The 19304-nt window shown below is 46.3% G+C and overlaps 2 protein-coding genes across 2 annotated transcripts in view; one reads left to right on the top strand and one right to left on the bottom strand.

Moving 5' to 3' along the window:
* The first annotated feature begins 11881 nt into the window (after positions 1-11881).
* On the top strand, positions 11882-15067 carry LOC108634563 (testis-specific Y-encoded protein 3-like). The gene is given in 7 exon segments (XM_018044551.1): positions 11882-12124; positions 12127-12405; positions 13033-13110; positions 13255-13366; positions 13466-13611; positions 13731-13817; positions 15044-15067. Coding segments are annotated over 7 exon segments (969 nt in total).
* A 3650-nt stretch (positions 15068-18717) lies between these two features.
* LOC108634562 (testis-specific Y-encoded protein 2-like) overlaps positions 18718-19304 on the bottom strand; it is a 169944-nt gene continuing 169357 nt past the window's right edge. The window contains 1 exon segment of the mRNA XM_018044550.1: positions 18718-18798. Within this exon segment, the coding sequence (XP_017900039.1) occupies positions 18718-18798 (81 nt within the window).

Here is a 19304-nt window from a genome sequence, read left to right as displayed (position 1 = left end):
GGACCTCCCAAGTTGTATATTCACTCAGGAGAGAACGCTTCCTCATCACTTACATTTGGGAACCCAAAGGGGTGTTATTATGGAGGGCAGAGCTGGGGTCCACGGTCAAGCTCTCTTATGGTTCTTGTCCACCTCATCTTACACATTTCTCCCTACTGGTGACACCTACACTGTTAGTCCTCTGGAAGCTCAGTGATGCAGCTGGTCATCACGACACGGGAACTCTGACAAAAATGCAGTGAAGTTACATTCAGTCTCCCCAGCTCTGTTGAAGGCAGAGACCAGCTGGGCAGCAGGGCTTAGCTTACTTAGCACAGAAGCCACATCAAAGAGCCAGGCTGGCCACCTGAGTAACTGAAGAGCCTGACCTCTCCCACAGACAGGACAGGGCACAATGGCTGGTTCAGCCAGTCACTGTGGAGGACAATGGGTGTTACTCCAGGGCGCATCATGAAAAGAGCAATGATGGAGCTCCTTCAAGAAGCCAGACTGGGAATTCCCTGGTTAGGGGAATGGTGCTGGTTTGGACTTAGTGCTTTCAACCAGGTGCAAGTCCTGGTTAGGATTTGGTGCTCCACTGCCAAGGGTACAGGTTTACAGATTCAATCTATGCGTGGGAACTAAGATCCCACGAGCTGCTGAGCGTGGTCAAAAAAAAATAAATAAATAAATGGGAGAGAGAGAGAAAGAAGCCAGACTATCTGTCCTCACTCTCTCATTTCCTACTTCAGCTTCCAATGGCCATCAGAGGCACAGCAAGGAAGAAACCAGGCAAAGCCAAGACCCATCCCTCAGGAAAAGACACACCCACACAGAAAACACACACACACAGACACTCACAAGATGAGCTCTTTGGCTGCTGGGAAAAGTTCCCTGTTGGCTGCCATGAGGTGCATTCATACTTATACTTCTGGGCTGGGTAGTTTCGTTGAGGTGGGACGTCCATAGTGGTTGGGACAGAGGTACGTTGTGTGTCACAACTGTTGCTAACTGGAGATAGCACAGCATCCTCAGAGACTGGCAGAGAGCTACAGTCTGGAAGAGAGCTCAAGTCCATGAAACCACACCAGCTCACTATCCTGACCTCCAATAGGCTACTGATCTTAGCACTGGGGAGCTGGTGGGTCAATGTCACCATTCAACTTAAGGCATTCAAAGAAAACTAACCCTTTTAAAAATGCATACTAAACCATGAACAGATCACTGGACAATGCACAATATTACAGGTGGGAATAAGGCATCAGTTCAGTTCAGTCGCTCAGTCATGGTGCAGAGGGTGGAGTGGGGAGAAGAATGTCCCCGGGAGCCTGATAAATGGGGTGGGGGGCGTGGGGGAGGGAAAGATCCTGAATTGTCAGTATTAGCAAGTGCTTCAGTATTACTCTAGAGTGTGAGCTGAGCTGGAGGTCCCTCGAGGCCTGACCAGGACTGTGAGCTCAAGCCTTTTCATTTTCCCCGTTTGCACTCCACAGCCATCTGGCTGAAGGGTTGTGTCAAAGCAGACAGACCAGCTCATGTCTGACTCTCTAAGTCATCCCAGTGCATGATGTCTCATGCATCAAACTTGGAAAGGTACCCAAATTGTGGGGGAAGGGGTTGGAGGATTAAATAAAATAATGACATCAGTAATAAAGAGTAGGGGGTAAGGCCTGGGATTAGGTAGGGTGTCAGTTACAGCCCCACCACCTGCTGCTGTGATGGAGACTGCTGGCTGGCTCGCTGCATTCCCCAGGTCACTAGGTGTGAAATATGCTTGGAACTACAGATAGAGGTTTGTAACACTGTATGGGAGGAAGTGGTGAAAACCATCCCCAAGAAGAACTGCAAAAAGGCAGTGGTCTGAGAAGGCCTTTCAACTCACTGAGTGCAGAAGAGAAGTGAAAAGCAAAGGAGAAAAGGAAAGATATATCCACCTGAATGCAGAGTTCTGAGGCAGAGCAAGGAGAGAGAACATAGCCTTCCTAAGGATTCAATACAAAGAAATAGAGGAAAATCATAGACTGAGAAAGACTAGAGATTACTTCAAGAAAGTTAGACATACCAAGGGAACATTTGATGCAAAGAGGGGCACAATAAAGGACAAAAGTGGTATGGACCTAACGGAAGCAGACAATACTAAGAGGTGCCCAGAATACACAGAAGAACTATTGATAATGACAGGGATAACCATGATGGTGCGCTCACTCAGCTAGAGCCAGACTTCCTGGAGCAAGAAGTCAACTGGGCCTTAGGAACTACCACTATGAACAAAGCTAGTGGAGGTGATGGGATTCCGGCTGAACTATGTCAAATCCTAAATGATGAGGCTTTGTAAGTGCTGTAGTCAATACCCCAGCAAGTTTGGAAATCTCAGCAGTGGCCACAGTACTGAAAAAGGTCAGTTTTCATTCCTATCTCAAAGAAACGGCATGTCAAAGAATGTTCTGACTACCAACAAGTGCACTCATCTCACTAGCAAAGGAATGCTCAAAGTCTCCAAGTCTTCAACAGCAAGTGAACCAAGAACTTCTAGATGATCAAGAGGGATGTAGAAAAGGGAGAGGATCCAGAGAGTATACTGCCAACAACCGCTGGATCACAGAAGAAGCAAGAGAATTCAAGAAAAACATGCAGTTCTGCTTCACTGATTATGCTAGAGCTCTGGACTGTGTGGATCACAACCAAGTAGAAAATGCTTAAGGAAACACCAACACTAAAACAACTTACCAGCCCAAGAAATCTGTATGCAGGTCAAGAATCAACAGTTAGAATCGAACGTGGAACAATAGACTGGTTCCAAATTGGAGGAAAGGAGTCAAGGCTGTCTAGTGCCACTTTGCTTATTACATCAAAGGAAAGGTTGGATTCGATAAAGCTCAAGCTGGAATCAAGATAGCCGTGAGAAACATCAACCCTCAGATATGTAGATATGCATATTTCACATGTGTAGATGACAACCTCAGATATGCAGATGACACCACCATTTGTCAGAAAGCGAGGAGGAACTGAAGAGTCTGTACTGATGAAAGTAAAAGTGGACAGTGAAAAATCTGGCTTAGAACTCAACTTTCAAAAAACGAAGGTCATGGCATCCAGTCCCATCACTTCATGCTGAATAGAAAGGCACACAGTGGAAACGCTGAGAGACTTTACTTTCCTCAACTCCAAAATCACCCCAGATGCTGAATGCAGCCATGGAATTCAAGGACACTTGCTCCTTGGATAAAAAGCTAGACAAACCCAGAGAGCACATTAAAAAGCAGAATCATTAATCTATTGACAAAGGTCCATCCAGTCAAAGCTATGGCTTTTCCCGCAGTCATGGATGGGTGTGCGAACTGGACCATAAAGAAAGCTGAATGCCAAAGAATGGGTTGACGCTTTTGAATTGTGATGTTGGAGAAGACGCTTGAGAGTCCCCTGGATTTCCAGAAGATCAGCTAATCAATCCGAAAGAAAATCAGTCCTGAATATTCTTTGGAAAGGGTCATGCTGAAGCTCTAACAGTGTGGCTACCTGATGCGAAGAACTGACACACTGGAAAAGACGCTAACCCTGGGAAAGACTGAAGACAGGAGGACAAGGGGATGACACAGGATGAGATGGTTGGATGGCATCACTGACTCAGTGAACACAAGGCTGAGCAAGCTAGGGGGAGCTGGCGAGGAACAGGGAAGCTTGGTGTGGTGTAGTCCATAAGGTCACAAAGTGTCGGTCACGACTGAGCAACTCAACTGAACTGAATAATGCTTATGAGAACCGTCCACTATAGCTGAGTCCTGTCTCCAGCTCTATGAAGTATTCAAGGTGTTGGAACAAGTCCGATACAGCAAATATCTGGAAAGTTCCACCAACCCCAGAAATATCTGCATATTTCAGATGTGCATATGACAACCTCAGATATGCAGATGACACCACCCTTTGTCAGGAAGAGAGGAGGAACTGAAAAGTCTGTACTGATGACAGTGAAAGTGGACAGTGAAAAAGCTGGCTTAGAACTCAACCTTCCAAATCTAAGGTCATGACATCCAGTCCCATCACTTCATGCTGAATAGAAAGGTAAACAGTAATATGTCCTGAATTTCTAAGTGTTGACACTGCACTTAGACTAGTCTGGCATCAGTTCAGTTCAGTTCAGTCACTCAGCCGTGTCCGGCTCTTTGTGAGCCCATGAATCGCAGCATACCAGGCCTCCCTGTCCATCACCAGCTCCTGGAGTTCACTCAGACTCATGCCCATCGAGTCTGGTATGCTGAGGCACTAAAACCATAAAAACTCAGAGGGTAGTGGACATATTTCTTTATTAAATTTGGTAATAAGTCCAAATAAGCCCTCCAAGCATGTCTGAAGCAGCTCCCACCACCTCAGGAAGTCAGATGGTAGCTCAGAAATCATCCCTTCATTCTCCTTTCCAACTTCCTCCATCGTATCACCTACCTGTAGCATTTTCTGTCCCTGGCCTGGAAAGGATTCTCTGTTCTTAGAGTCTTCACTGAATTCCATGAGTGCCCATCCATTGTCCATATTTTGAGCTGCCTGTAGACTGACTGGAAACATTTGAGGAATGGAAATGAGAGGCTGAAGGCAGGCCAGCACTGAGATTAATTAAGTTCCATAAAGGGAAACTGCACTTCCTTTTAGCTAAGCTGAGTGATGTTAGTGATTTGATCATCTGGGAGACGAGCATTTTCTCTCTGAAACTGGCATTAAGGGTTCTATATGGCTTCACTTTGGATGTTCATCTTCTACAAGGCCTACTGTACATTACTGTTACCTCCAGTGTTCTTATTTGAGCATGCCTTGGTCCCGATGAGCTGCAGCAGAGACTCTCCCAGGCGTGGATAATGTGGACGGTGGAAAGGTCTTGGTAGCACAGTTTCTAGAGCTGGTAGAGGACTTGAAGTCTATACTCTTTATCAGTCCTGGGGTTGTGTCCCTGGCATGGCTGAAAGTTTTAATGGTGAGCTTGCCTGGAGCTGTGGTTTTGCTACTCACAGTGGCCCTTGTTGGGGTTGAGGACCATGTACCTCTCCATTGGTTGGGGCACTTCAGTCTGGGCTGGATTGTATTCCTGTTTTCTTTTTTTTCTTTTCCAGATATGTAGTTAGGAGGCTAGAATGGTGGCCTCTTTGGGGTCTCAGGAATCCAGAGGACTGGAGAGAAGAGTGCCGGCCATAGACAACAAACTCTGCTGTGGACAAGATGACACCAACACGCCCACCTGGCCAACTGTGTGGGGGGCAGGCCCAGGCGGCTCCAATGGTTTGAGAGGCCTTGTGATCCTCTAGGCTGCCTCATGGCTACTGCAGCCTAGTGTCTTGGTGAGCAAGGTTTAGGGAGACCTAGACCTCCCTCCTTACCATGACGTCATGGTGACCATGACATCACAACTTTGTGATTTCACTAATGCAATAGGCAGCAATGCCTTGGTCACTACCATTTGCCTCCTAGGATTTAAAAAGGACTGTATCTTTTTAATGAGGTCAGACTGCCTTCCTGATGTGCTTATTTTCATCTACCACTGCCTGTGAATTATGCTCATTCTAATAGATCAACTTGACCCATGAAAGAGGAGTACGTTCTAGCCCAGCTGAATCTCTAAAGAGACAGTGGAGGATTATTAGTTGACGAGAAAAAGAGCTCTTTAGGATTTTCCATTCCCTGAAAATATATGTATGACAAAGCCAATACAATATTGTAAAGTAATTAACCTCCAATTAAAATAAATAATTTTTTTTAGAAAAGTAAGAAAAGGATACCTGTTTTGGAACTGACAGCTTCTTTTCCAGAGAAACTCTATGTACTGGTTTGCTAGTGTTGTCATAACAAAGGGGCCCATACCAGGTAGCTTCAATAAATGTCTTCTCCAAACCCTGGAAATCAAGTCAGTAATCAAAGGGTAGGCAGATTTGTCTTCTTCTGACATCTCTTTTGGATTGTCACTGGCCATTTTTTGCCTTTATCTTCACATAGTAATGTCTCTGTGTTGATTGTGACAGATCCCGTGCTCTTATAAAGTCTGCAAGCAATAAATGCTGGAGAGGGTGTGGAGAAAAGGGAACCCTCCTACACTGTGGGTGGGAATGCAAACTGGTACAGCCACTATGGAGAACAGTGTGGAGATTCCTTTAAAAACTGCAAATAGAACTACCTTATGACCCAGCAATCCCACTGCTGGGCATACACACCGAGGAAACCAGAATTGGAAGAGACACATGTACCCCAATGTTCATCGCAGCACTGTTTATAATAGCCAGGACATGGAAACAACCTAGATGTCCATCAGCAGATGAATGGATAAGAAAGCTGTGGTACATATACACAATGGAGTATTACTCAGCCGTTAAAAAGAATTCATTTGAATCAGTTCTGATGAGATGGATGAAACTGGAGCCGATTATACCGAGTGAAGTAAGCCAGAAAGAAAAACACCAATACAGTATACTAACATATATATATGGAATTTAGGAAGATGGCAATGACGACCCTGTATGCAAGACAGGAAAAAAGACACAGATGTGTATAATGGACTTTTGGACTCAGAGGGAGAGGGAGAGGGTGGGATGATTTGGGAGAATGGCATTGAAACAGGTATACTATCATGTAAGAGTTGAATCGCCAGTCTATGTCTGACGCAGGATACAGCATGCTTGGGGCTGGTGCATGGGGATGACCCAGAGAGATGTTATGGGGAGGGAGGTGGGAGGGGGGTTCATGTTTGGGAACGCATGTAAGAATTAAAGATTTTAAAATTAAAAAAAAATAAAAATAAAAATAAAGTAAATAAAATAAAATAAAACAAATGGGACCTAATTAAACTTAAAAGCTTTTGCACAACGAAGGAAACTATAAGCAAGGTGAAAAGACAGCATTCAGAATGGGAAAAAATAATAGCAAATGAAGCAACAGGAAAATAACTAACCTAAAAAATATACAAGCAACTCCTGTACTCAATTCCAGAAAAGTAAGCGACCCAATCAAAAAATGGGCCAAAGAACTAAACAGGCATTTCTCCAAGAAACACATACAGATGGCTATCAAACACAGGAAAAGATGCTCAGCACAACTTATGATCAGAGAAATGCAAATCAAAACCACAATGAGGTGCCATATCAGGCAGGTAAGAAAGGCTGCTATCCAAAAGTCTACAAACAATAAATGTTTGAGAGGGTGGGGAGCAAAAGGAACCCTCTCACACTGTCGGTGTGAATTGAAACTAGTACAGCCACTATGGAGAACAATGTAGAGATTTCTCAAAAACCTGGAAATATAACTGCAATTCCTCTGCTGGGCATACACACCAAAGAAACCAGAATTAAAAGACACGTGCGCCCCAATGTTCATTGCAGCTCTGTTTACAACAGATAGGACATGGAAGCAACCTAGATGTCTATTGGCAGACAAATGGAGATGAAATTTGTGGTATATATGGACAGTAGACTATTACTCAGCTATTAAAAAGAATGCATTTGCATCAGTTCTAAAGTGGTGGATGAAACTGGAGCCTATTATGCAGAGAGAAGTAAGTCAGAAAGAAAAATTAATGCATATATATGGAATTTAGGAAGATGGTAACAATGACCCTACATGCGAGACAGCAAAAGAGACACAGGTGTAAAGAACAGACTTCAGGATTCTGTGGGAGAAGGCAAGGGTGTGATGGTTTGAGAGAATAGCACTGAAACATGTATATTATCATATATGAAACAGATCTCGCCAGTCCAGGTCCGATGCATGAGAAAGGGTGCTCAGGGCTGGTGCACGGGGATGACCCTGAAAGATGGGATGGAGAGGGAGGTGGGTGGGAGAATCAGGATGAGGAAACGCATGTGATTCACGTGAACGTATGGCAAAAACCACCACAATAATGAAAAGTAATTAACCTCCAATCAAAATAAAATTTTAAAATGAGGTAAAAAATAAAAAGATTAGAAAATATTGTAACTGAGAATAAAACCACAGCATATCAGAATTCGTGAGATGCATATCTAGAAGTGCTTATAATTTTAAATGCTTGTATTAAACAAGAATAAAAGCCTAAGTCAATGCAAAGAAAAATCGCAAACTCCCTCAAAGTTTTCAGCAAAGGCCACATATAGGAAACGTGAGGGAGGGGTGTGATTAGCTGTTGCAAACTTCTTGCTGTCAGATCTTGTGTTCTTGAGGTAAGGAGGTGGTCAGCTAACTGTGTCCTATAATCCTCAAGGGAAACAAATATTATTCCCTATGCCCTGAAAGGAGATTCCAAAGATTGACTTTTACCTTCCAAGGTCCTGGTTGCAAGGAGGGGGTCCCTGTATAGCCTGGTTATTCTGTCTGAGAACATTCATCTAGCACCCAATCTTGTTAATTCCAGCAGTGCCCAGTCCCAGCTGGAAGAGGCAGATCTCAGTTCTCTGTGCCCTTCCCTTACCAAGGCCCCCACACACTGCCCAGCCACCTTCAATGAGGGAACCAGGTACCCAGCATGCAGCTGACCCTCAGCCTCCTCAGTCTACCCAAATGGGGAGCTGGGTCCTGTACACTGTGACCCATGGAGACTGCCACAGCCATTCAGACACAGAGGTGGGGATGGGACACATTGCCCATTGTTTTGAAACCTGGGCCAGGCCAGTGAGTGGATCCAGCAAGGGCTCCAGGACTCTGCAGGACACAGCCTATCTTCAAGCTTGTCCAAGCTCCACAGTTCATTACCCAGCCCAAGGCCCAAGGGCCTGGAGGGCCCTTTGGGAAGGCTGTAATATATCTTTCAGTACATTCTGCTGAGAAGCTTTCTGTTGGTGGTGTTGGGTTTTGTAACTTCCCTAATGGTCTTGGGCTGAGGCCTGCAGCCCTGTTTTCCATCCTGCCTCTATTACACTATCTTCCTTGATGAGCTTATTGAACCTGTGAGTAAAAGTTGGTAACTTGGGCCATCATGGGCCATTTCCACTAGCCTGACGACCACATTCTACTCTGTTTCTCTAACGCAGGGATATGAACTTCACAATGTCATGTGATGTAAAGGCTTTTGTCTGCCTCTAACTGAAGTATTTAACTTAGCATAATGTCCTCAAGGACATATACAGGGCTACCATTTATTTATTCACTGCTGGAATTGTAGTTGACATGTAATGTGTTTCCAACAATCATATTTGGACTACAGATGCATAACAGTGTTGCTTTAGTTTCTGCTGTACATATGTCACACTGAATCAATTTTAGGTGTACGTCAGTTCAGTTCAGTTCAGTTCAGACGCTCAGTTGTGTCCGATTCTTTGTGACCCCATGAATTGCAGCACGCCAGGCTTCCCTGTCCATCATCAACTCCCGGAGTTCACTCAGACTCACGTCCATCGAGTCAGGGATGCCATCCAGCCTTCTCATCCTCTCTTGTCCCCTTCTCCTCCTGCCCCCAATCCCTCCCAGCATCAGAGTCTTCTCCAACGAGTCAACTCTTCGCATGAGGTGGCCGAAGTACTGGAGTTTCAACTTTAGCATCATTCCTTCCAAAGATATCCCCAGGCTGATCTCCTTTAGAATGGACTGGATGGATATCCTTGCAGTCCAAGGGACTCTCAAGAATCTTCTCCAGCATCACAGTTCAAAAGCATCAATCCTTTGGCACGCAGCCTTCTTCACAGTCCAACTCTCACATCAATACATACGTCCTGTCAATTTTGGATTCCCTTCCCATTTATGTCACAAAAGCAGTCAAGTCCCTTTCTTCTTTTACTTTTCTCAAAACATGGTAGTTTTTAAAATTTAACTGGGGGTTAATTACAATACAATATTATGATGGTTTCTGTCATGCATCAAATATTAATAAGCCATAAGTGCACAGGCATCGCACCCATCCTGGAGCCGCTCCCACATCCCTTCCTACGCTATTCTTCTGGGTTGTCCCAGACGCCTTGCTTCGCATGCCCTGCTTCATGCAGATGAAAACGTGGATGATGATTTTTCTGCACAAAATATGCAATTTTATCTATTTCACATGTGAGAAAATGGGTGCAGATGTATCTACCTGAAATAGGAAGTTGGCATTTCACGTTTGAAACTCTACTTGTATAATTTTCCTCATCATATGTGGAATCTTGTCTGTTTCACAGAGGTACACCTGTGCACATGTTTTCCTACATGAATGGGGAATTCTATATATTTTAGATATGAAAAGTTGAGCATATACTTCGCTTCTTGAATTCTGAAACTGTATACATTTCCTATATGAAAATCTCAATGAAATTTTACTGACATGAAGTGTGTAATTATGATTTGGGGAAGCAATATGGAATTGAAATTATCTCTATTTCATAAACGAAATTCTGGGCACCACCGTTTTCTCGTGAAATACTTAATCCTTTGTATTTCTAATGTATAAAACAAGGACTGTCCACCATGAAATATGGAGTTCTCTATATTTCCTGTATCAAAATCTAGGCATTATTCTCCTCCATGAAAGTTGGACGTCTCTATATTCCATATCTGAAGACCAGAATGAACATTTTCCTGTGAGAAATAAAGAAATCTATGCATTTCATGCGAACCACTGGTTCTTCAGTCTCTGAAACACCTGCTTGCATTTGTGTCTCTGTGTGTTGCACGCGTGTGTGTACCTGTGTGTACTTGTGTCACCTGTTTGTGTGTGTGGGTCTGTGAGTGTGTCAGGCCTAAGGTAGGTGCTCAGTGTGAAACACCAGACATCCTAGGAGACAGAGTGTGAGCAGTGGAAACTGTCCAGGCTCTTAACCTCAGTGTGCCCACCTTAACTATGGGGCCGGGAGGTAGGAGTATCTAATGGTCAGGAGGAGCACTTTGGGCCACTTGAAACACTTACAGGAATAGCTCTGGTCCTCTGGGAAGTGCATGCCCAGGCGCACATCCTTAACTACCCAGGTGCCTCCTCTAAGCCGCAGGCCAGGGGGAAATGCCAAGAGCTGACAGACAGTAGGCCAGGGGCGGGGGGGGCGGGGAGGCCAGGGGGGCGGGGGGGGGAGGCCAGGGGGGCGGGGGGGGCCGTGGGGCGGGGGGGGGCCGTGGGGGCGGGGGGGGCATGGGGGGGGCATGGGGCAGGGGGGGCGGGGGGAGAAGGTGGGTAGGCTAGGGGCTGCACTGTGGGGCTCAGACAGCTAGCGAGGAAAGTGCACTGCTTCTTCCTCAGAGAAGAAGGCTGCATTCTTGACACTGCTCAAGCCTAAGGCACAAGTTTAGGGATGACTCTAAAGCACGTGCACATCGGTGAGGTTGGCATAAGCCCTCCCCCAGCCCGCCCACCTTCCCCCACCCCCTCCACCGTGCACTCCCCTCCCAACCCCCCAACCCTGGCCCCTTCCCTCCTACTCCCCCCACCCCCAACCCGTGGCTTGCAGATTGGATCGGAAGTGAGCAACTCTGAACCTGAGGTACCCAGGAAACCTGTCTCACCTGTGTGGATCCCTGAGCACACGGAGTCGCCCACTGCCCCAGGGGCAATTTCAAGCTTGAGGATGATTGCAGCGGCAGGTGGCCTGGCTCTCCCAGTCGCTCCTCAGGCACTGCTACATTGTTAGGCAGGCAAATGGCTTGAGAGGACACGCCCACTTTGCACTGGACCGGGTTTGACCGCTCTTCACGCGCGGCCCGAAGGCCCAGAATTCCAAGGGGCGTGTCCAAAGAGCTAACGCCATTAGGCTTCATTTGATTGGTTCTGTGATGAGGTCTGGAGGTCAGGGTGGAGAGTTCAACCCCTTCCCGCCGCCATATTAGACGTGCGTGGTGGCACAGGGTTCTGCGCATGCGTCTCTCCCTTTCCCTGTTCGTCGGCTGTGGGCAAGTAACCCGTTGGAGTACCAGGTATACTGCGGCGGGTGGGCGGACTGTGCGGGCTGTCTGCCGTGGTCTATTGTCCAGCTTGTTTGCAGCTCGGGGCTACGGCGAGAACAGAATGGAGAGTGAGACGGGGCCAGAAGAAGGCGGCAGCACTCCAGGATCCTGGATCTTAGTTGTGAGCCCGGGTCTTCACGAGGGAGGGGCCCTGGGGCCTACCAGCCTGGTGGGGGCGGCAGAGGCGATGCAGGCCCCAGGTGGTGTGCCAGGCGAGGAGGCCGTCCTTTTCTGGGTGGAGGAAGGTGCGGCCCTGGAGGAGGGAGAGGTGGCGGCAATCGGGCAGGAATTAGACAGGATTCGCCGGTGTTAGACATCATGGAGGACACGGAGGTGGTGGTGTACCAGGAACAGGAGCAGGTGTCCTCGGAGGAGCAAGGCCAGGAACATCCAAGGCCCGGAACCCCGAGTGACCGGCCTGCACTAGAGGCACTGGTGGCCCTGCAGCTGGAGTTGGATCCCGTGAATAAGAAAGCCCAAAGGGCGCATGCTCGCCTGAAACATAAGAACTGCCAGAGGCGGAGGGTGCATCTAGAACACAGAAGTGCCATCATCCAGGGAATCCCTGGCTTCTGGGTCAAAGTTGTATCCCTTGGTGTGGTGCTTGTGAATTGTGTGTGTGTGTGTGTGTGTGTGTGTGTGTTTAACCTGGGCTACTGCAGGAGCAGGTTACAGATCTGGCAGTTCTGGTACAAAATTTACGTTTTTGGATGACGTGTATTGGTTACCGTCCTGCATATCTGTTACTGAAAGTAGGTGTGATGTCCTTGCGTTCTGGTTAGCACAAACTGATACTTGGGCTTTATTTGCAGAGGTCTCAATCAGGATTGTCATTAGCACCAGGGACTCTTCAGAGAAAAGGCTTGTCTGGAATCCAGTTCTTCTCCAAAAAGCTGAGTGAATTTGGGGGTGAGGTTGTGATGAGTAAGTGGTCATACCTGTTCTAGCTAGGAGTGCTTGTTTTCCACAAGTAAGCTAACTTTCAAGGGGCTGCGATGAAGCTTATGCTCTTAGGAAGAGAACCTCTGGATAGCGTGTGCATAGGCACAGCCTTGGACCTCATTCAGCATTCATACAGTTTGCGTCAAGAGAAATGTGACGAGTCAACTAGTAGCAAGTTGAAGTCAAACAGTGCCATTCTACTCTTTAGGCTAGCTTTGTTTTTCCAGCACTTTTCTCTCTAGTATATAGAGGCTCCTTGACTTAAAGCAGTTTATGAACCACCCCCAAATGTCAATTTTGATGAGCAGCCAAGATGAGGACATGCTTCACTTCATGACCAACTTGAAGGTCAGGCAGGGGACACTGAGGATTGTGGAGGGGAGGTGACTGGGCGGGGACATGGTTTATCCCTAAAACACGGAAGGACAGCTCTTCTGTAAAGAGGGTGCACGCCTACCCCACCCTCCAGCTCCCCACACTTTGTCCTGGCAGGTGGAGGAATACAGGCATCCCACCCATCACTGCAAGATCACATTGTCCTTTCGGAGGAATAGGTATTTCCAGAATGAAGTGATTGTTAAGGAGTATCTGATTAACGTCACTGGTAAGAAGCAGCTCCCTGGATTTGGGAGGTGGGGGCAGAAAAGTGTAGGTTGAATTGGAAAGTGATTTAGGTCTTTCTCCCATATGCCTTTTCCTGCAGGATATCAAGCATCTTGTTCGACTCCAGTTCAGTGGTACCAGGCGTTTGAACGTAAGGCATACAGCCGCAGGCACCATGACAGCAGCGTTAACTTCTTCAACTGGTTCTTTGACCACAACTTCTCAGGGTCTGACTGGATTGCTGAGGTGGGGTCCCATGTAGCCACTGGGCCAGAACTGGTGATAAATGTTGGAGTTGGTGGTGGTACATGGGAGGGCTCATGGTCTGGCCAGCCCTGTGCTGACCTTGCTCATTTCCCTGGCAGATCATCATAAAGGATCTGTGGCCCAATCCTTTGCAGTACTATGTGAAGAGGAAGGCTCCACCACAAGAGGTACTGGAAGGACAAGAGGTGAGGCGCCCAGGGTCTGAGCACTGGCATACGTGTTGTCCAGGAACTTGGGTCGTTTATTTCACTTGTGGAGAAAGTGAGACTCCGTGGAATACAGAGTGACACCAGGGCATGAGGGAATCAGCAAGAGACAGCAAGGGTACAGGACTGTAGTGAAGAACAGGTTCTGAGGCAGAGGACGTGGCCTGGCCAGGCCAAAGTCACTCCAGTTTAAGTCAGCTGCACATCTCTGAATTGTCATTCCATGGCCAACAAGTCCACCCTCAGGCTTCTCTTAAATTGGGACCCACCTGCTATTCCTCATGAAGTCCCCTTTCCTAAAAGGTCTGTGAGTCTCCTTTGTGCAAGGCGCTTCCCCCACTGACCCATCATTTGATTCCATTTTGATCATCACACTTGTTATGTGTTTTAAATTTCTTTTACACCTTTTTCATCTGCCACCCTCATTCTGAGAGTACTGACCACTGTGCCGGATTATGGAGAAGAGTCTTTTATTATTTTTAACTGGAGGATAGTTATTTTATAATACCATGACAGGTTTTGCTCTACATTGGCCAACATGTGTCCCCCCAAATGCTGAACCCATCACCCACCGACCTGCCCTACCTGTCTTTCTGGGTTGTCCCACAGCGTGACTTTGGTTGCCTTACTTCATGCATCAAACTCGCACTGGTCATCTGTTTTACATAAGCTAATGTAAATGTTTTAGGGCTATTTTCTCATATTAACCCACCATCACCATCTCCCACTGAGTCGAAAGTCTGTTCTTTATATGTCTCTGTCTTATTTGCTGCCCTGCATGTTGGATGTTCAGTATCACCTACAAGGTCCTCAACTCCATGTATTTGTATTAACATACGGTGTTTGTTTTTATTTTTCTGACTTACTGCACTCAGTGTAATAGGAACCACATTCATTCCATCTCATTAGAACTGACCTAGATTTGTTCCTTTTTAGAACTGAGTAAACATACCGTTGTGTATCCATACTCCAACTTCCTTATCCCTTCATGTACCGATGGACATATAGGTTGCTTCCATATCCTAGCTATTGTAAATAGTTCTATGTTGAAGACTGGGATGCGTGTGTTTTTTACTATGTGCTTAGAGGAAACGTAAAAGTTCACAGACACTCTTCCCTGGGAACTGACTTGAAAGATTCAAGGTGTCTTTAGTGTTTTTAGAGAGGATAGGTTTACATATTTCTTTCTCTCTCTGTTTTGAAAGGAACCCCCTCCCCCCAGATTTTGAGAAACTTACGATGGAGTGTCCTCATTTACCTAAAATAGAAAACTGAAGAAGCTGCTTCACGTGAAGATCAATGGCCAGCATAGTTCTCTTGGATGGGAAATTGATGAAGAGTGGTCTGGTGCTGAAATGGATTGAGCGGGAGACACAAATAAACCTGAAATAATTGTGAAGGATAAATAAAAAGCATCTACTGCCTGTGTCTGCTCATTGTCTGGGCAGGGTTTCAGGACAAACACTTCAGCTGCATGTAGGATTCTCAGTTTGCTGCGCGTGAATTACCATCCATGGAGATTTGTAGAGGGGGTTAAGTCATATGTTGGGGTTGTGTCGGGGATGCAGTTCTTCCTATGGGGTGGGGGTTGGGGAGGATGGAGAAAGAAGATGAGGGGGCCATTAACTGTGTGTCTGGAAGTTTTACAAGAGAAATGTGGATGTTCATGGAGAGGGTCTGGTGAACAAGGACCAGAGATTGAAACCGTGGAACACAATTTTGTTGGAAGGTGGTGCCCCAGGTATCTTCTCTGTCATGCATCATCAGACACTTTAAGAGTACAGAACAAGGAAAAGGCCTGAACATTCAACTCACTATGAACCTAGAAAGCCATATGTATATGAGCATGTATATGAGTGCACAGTCAGCTTTGCTGAGAGTCCGCTTCCCAGAGCTAGGTTTCCAGGTAACATGTTAGGGGATCAGGTATTAGGTATATGGAGGGGGGCTGTGGCCTAGGGAGAAAGTGAGGAGTGGGAAGGCAGTGAGGATATTAGTTTCTGGTAAAGGTGACCAGGGGAAAATATAAATTGCAAGGAATCTGATAAAGGAAAACTAATCCCATCATAGATGTTTGAGGTCATGTGAACTCTGTTGTTTTTTCCAGGAACTCAGTTTAGGTACACAGTGTGCAGGGGCAGAAGTGAGGGGAATGAGGATGTTAGGGCCAAGCTACCCAGCCATGTGCTCTGTGTCCCATGCTGCTGCTGCTGCTGCTGCTGCCATGGCTCAGTGGTAAATATTCCTTTTTCAAGGAAAGCTTAAGCTATTTGCCCAAGGGCCTCTATCGGGCCTAAGTGTAGAAATAACAGTTTTCTCACGAGCCCTCTGGTGACAGTTTCTCTTCCTTGCTGAATGGCTCAGCAGAGAATGTTTTCAACCACAACAGACCTGTCCTTCATCTAGGCCTTTGTTGCTACTCTGTTCAAGGGCCAGTGGGAACACCTGGAGCCTATGGAGCTCACTGAAGGACTGCTCAGCGCTTAGGGTGGTCCTTCTGAAGTAGATGACTGCTTTCCAAAATTGTGTCCACCTCTGGATTGGGCAAAGGACAGACTGGCACAAATAGGGTACGGAGAGTTCAACATCTGTACCCCAAGTGTTGCCCTCTCATCCCAGATAGAATGGCTCCAACATGGGCATGCCTGAGGGTGATGTCCCACATGAAGTTCTGTCCCACATGGAAGTTCTCACTCTACAGCTTTTCTCCCTGAAGCAGCATCTCTTTTGAGGGCAAAGGGTAAATGTTGAACGTCAAAGTTCACGGGTTTATGGATGTCCACTTCAAGATGCCCTGAAAGATTCCTGCTCAGGGCCAGCTTTTCCATTTGAATATCTACACCCCAGCTTTGCTCCTACAGAGATGCATCCTACAGCTCTAGAAGGCAAGGCTTGGCCTTCTCTGGGTGATTTCTGAACTAGCAGCCCAGGAGACACTGGAAACATGTCTTCTTACTTTCTTAATCTGTAAACTTCAAAGCATCCTTAGCGCTCTGGCAGGCTGGTAGCTGTCTTTCTTAGTGCTAGTTCAAAACAAGACAAAGCAGAAACGACGGTGTAGTAACTCTACAGCAGGTGTGAGATAGCATATTGGGGCATGGATCTCGGGACCTTAGACTGGGTCATTCTAGGGACTGCATTTATCCACATTCAGAAGTTTTAAGCATCGCAAAGAAGATAGAGACAAGAGAAGTTTAGGAAAGTGTCCCCCAGCGCCTAATATTTCCTACCAGTACTTCAGGACCAGGGGTGGCTTTAGCTCTAACCTGTCCTGGAGTGAAGTGCAGAGATAGTCATGGATCAGTTAGTAAATCTGAACTGTGGATGGTTGACTGGATGGTCATTCTCTGGAAACGTGCCATGACTTGTATCCCAGACTCTTTAAGCCTTTCACTTGGGCCCTAAAGTCTAGGTGCTATTAGATTTGAGTGCACACTTGGATGTGTTGTGTAAGGTTTTCTTCCACCTGACTATCAATGCATGTGAGACTCGGTGGATTAGTGATGAATTCATGAGCCTTCTGGCTCAATCATCCTGAGCTGCATTTGCTTCCTGTGCCCTGGATGTGTTCATGTTTTCCTATGTTTAGAATGAAGACGGGGTGTGTCCATTGTGTTTGCCCATGAGTGTGAGTTGATATTTCTTCCTGTGAATCTGCCTATGCCTCCTGTCTTCTTTCATGTTGCACCCATGCTTGTGCCATTATGCACAGCTCTGATGCTATATCTGTGTTGCACGTTCCTATTCAACATACATGCGTTGTATTGCTTGTATTTACTCCTTCTTTTTTTAAGTTTGTGTATCTTTGTTGGACTGCATGGGAATTTGACCTATTCTTTCATTCCTGGATCAAATGCTTCCAACATCTTGAATTGTGACTTGTTTAAAGACTTCCATGATATTTGCGCACATCAAGAAATGCTTTATCACAGGAACAGTTAACAGTGACCCACATGTGGGAACAAGAATACCCATACACTTACTCTTTGAAGTGAGAATATTAGGATCACAGAGGGCAAAGATGTTGCAGGAATGCATCTGTCAGGAAATTTTTAATCTGTCAGGAAAGATTTGGGGTTGACTTGCTAAGTGTTCTAAAAACACTACTGCAGGACTGAAATACATTGACTTTTACCCCTACCCATGTATTCTTGCCTTGATCATTAAACTGACATTATCCACGCAGAATTTCTTCATGATTGTCAGTAAATCATCACCCACGTGAGAGGAATTGGGGATTGCCTTTCTGTAAAGAGAAAGTTGTTAAGGAATTCTTGTCTCAGGGAAAAGGCGTGCATGATCAATTTCAAGTTCAAAGTCCCTTGCTATTTCTGTGTCATTTGTGGAAGGGAAGCACAGAGAATGGAATCACACAAACCAGATTGGCACTGTGAACCAGTCCACAGTGACAGGAGTAGAGGTCACTCAGCTGTCCACAGTGAGGACATCCAACCCTGCACCTCCTTGCATGTCAGTCCCACTCATGAGCAGATCCCATTCACCTTCCAGAATATATCATAGAAGTAGAAGAGGACACTGACATGATCAACTAGCGAGTGAAAAATTAACCGGGGCCAAAAAGAGAGTGGTGCTTGCCAAAGTCCATTATAGTCAATAAGTAAACCAATAGTTCCGCATGTCTTCAAGTTTCTTTTCAGAATTATTTGTGTGTGTGTGTGTGTGTGTGTATCTGTGTGTGCACGCACACAGACACAGACATGCACACATGTGCTCTTGCCAAAATGAGTGTGTGAATTCCCTGAATTGGGCAGGCTGGGGGATGGAAGAATGGACACTGAAAACATGAAAGAGGTTGTGTAAGGTACAGAGATCTTGGGGCAGCAGAAACACTGACGCCCTGGAGAAAAGCCCAGGGATGTCACTCACAGAGCAAGCTGTACACGTAAACAGGCATGTAAGTGTGAACACGTATCAGAAAGGAGAGGCAGGCGAAAGGCACCTGGGGGCAGTCACAGAGGATGCGAAGGAGCAGAGGCAGAGAGGGCCAGATTCCCAGGCACAGAAGAGGGGCTACACACGCCCCAAGACACCTGGCTACAAAGGGTTTTCTGTCCTCAAGTGAAGGAGCATTCTTTCCGCAACATGACCAGCAATATGAACACAGCTTGCTGTTTTCTGTAAGGTTTGGGGGACTGATGGTCTGTAGCATAAGCAGCTGCTACATTCAGAGTTTGCCAGTTTGAAACATCACTCCTTAAAAGGTTGTCTTAGGTTGATCCTCTCACCCCTCCCAGTCCTACAAGCCTGGGGTGCGTTCTCACCTGGAGGCTGGATGAGAACAGAACTACTTTGAAAGGGCCTCTGCACAATAAATGGGCAGACTTCAATTCCTCTGGCACTGGAGAGCCATGGCTCTTAGTGGGACACTCTTCTTAGCATCTCTGTATTTAGAGATGTTTCATCTGTAAATCTCTACACAAAGAATTTGTGTCACATTTTGACATG

The sequence above is a fragment of the Capra hircus genome, unplaced genomic scaffold, assembly GCF_001704415.2.
Source record: "Capra hircus breed San Clemente unplaced genomic scaffold, ASM170441v1, whole genome shotgun sequence".
In the NCBI taxonomy this organism is placed as follows: Eukaryota; Metazoa; Chordata; class Mammalia; order Artiodactyla; family Bovidae; genus Capra; species Capra hircus.
The sequence above is the reverse complement of the archived record's forward strand: the minus strand, read 5'-3'. Positions and strand labels throughout refer to the sequence as shown.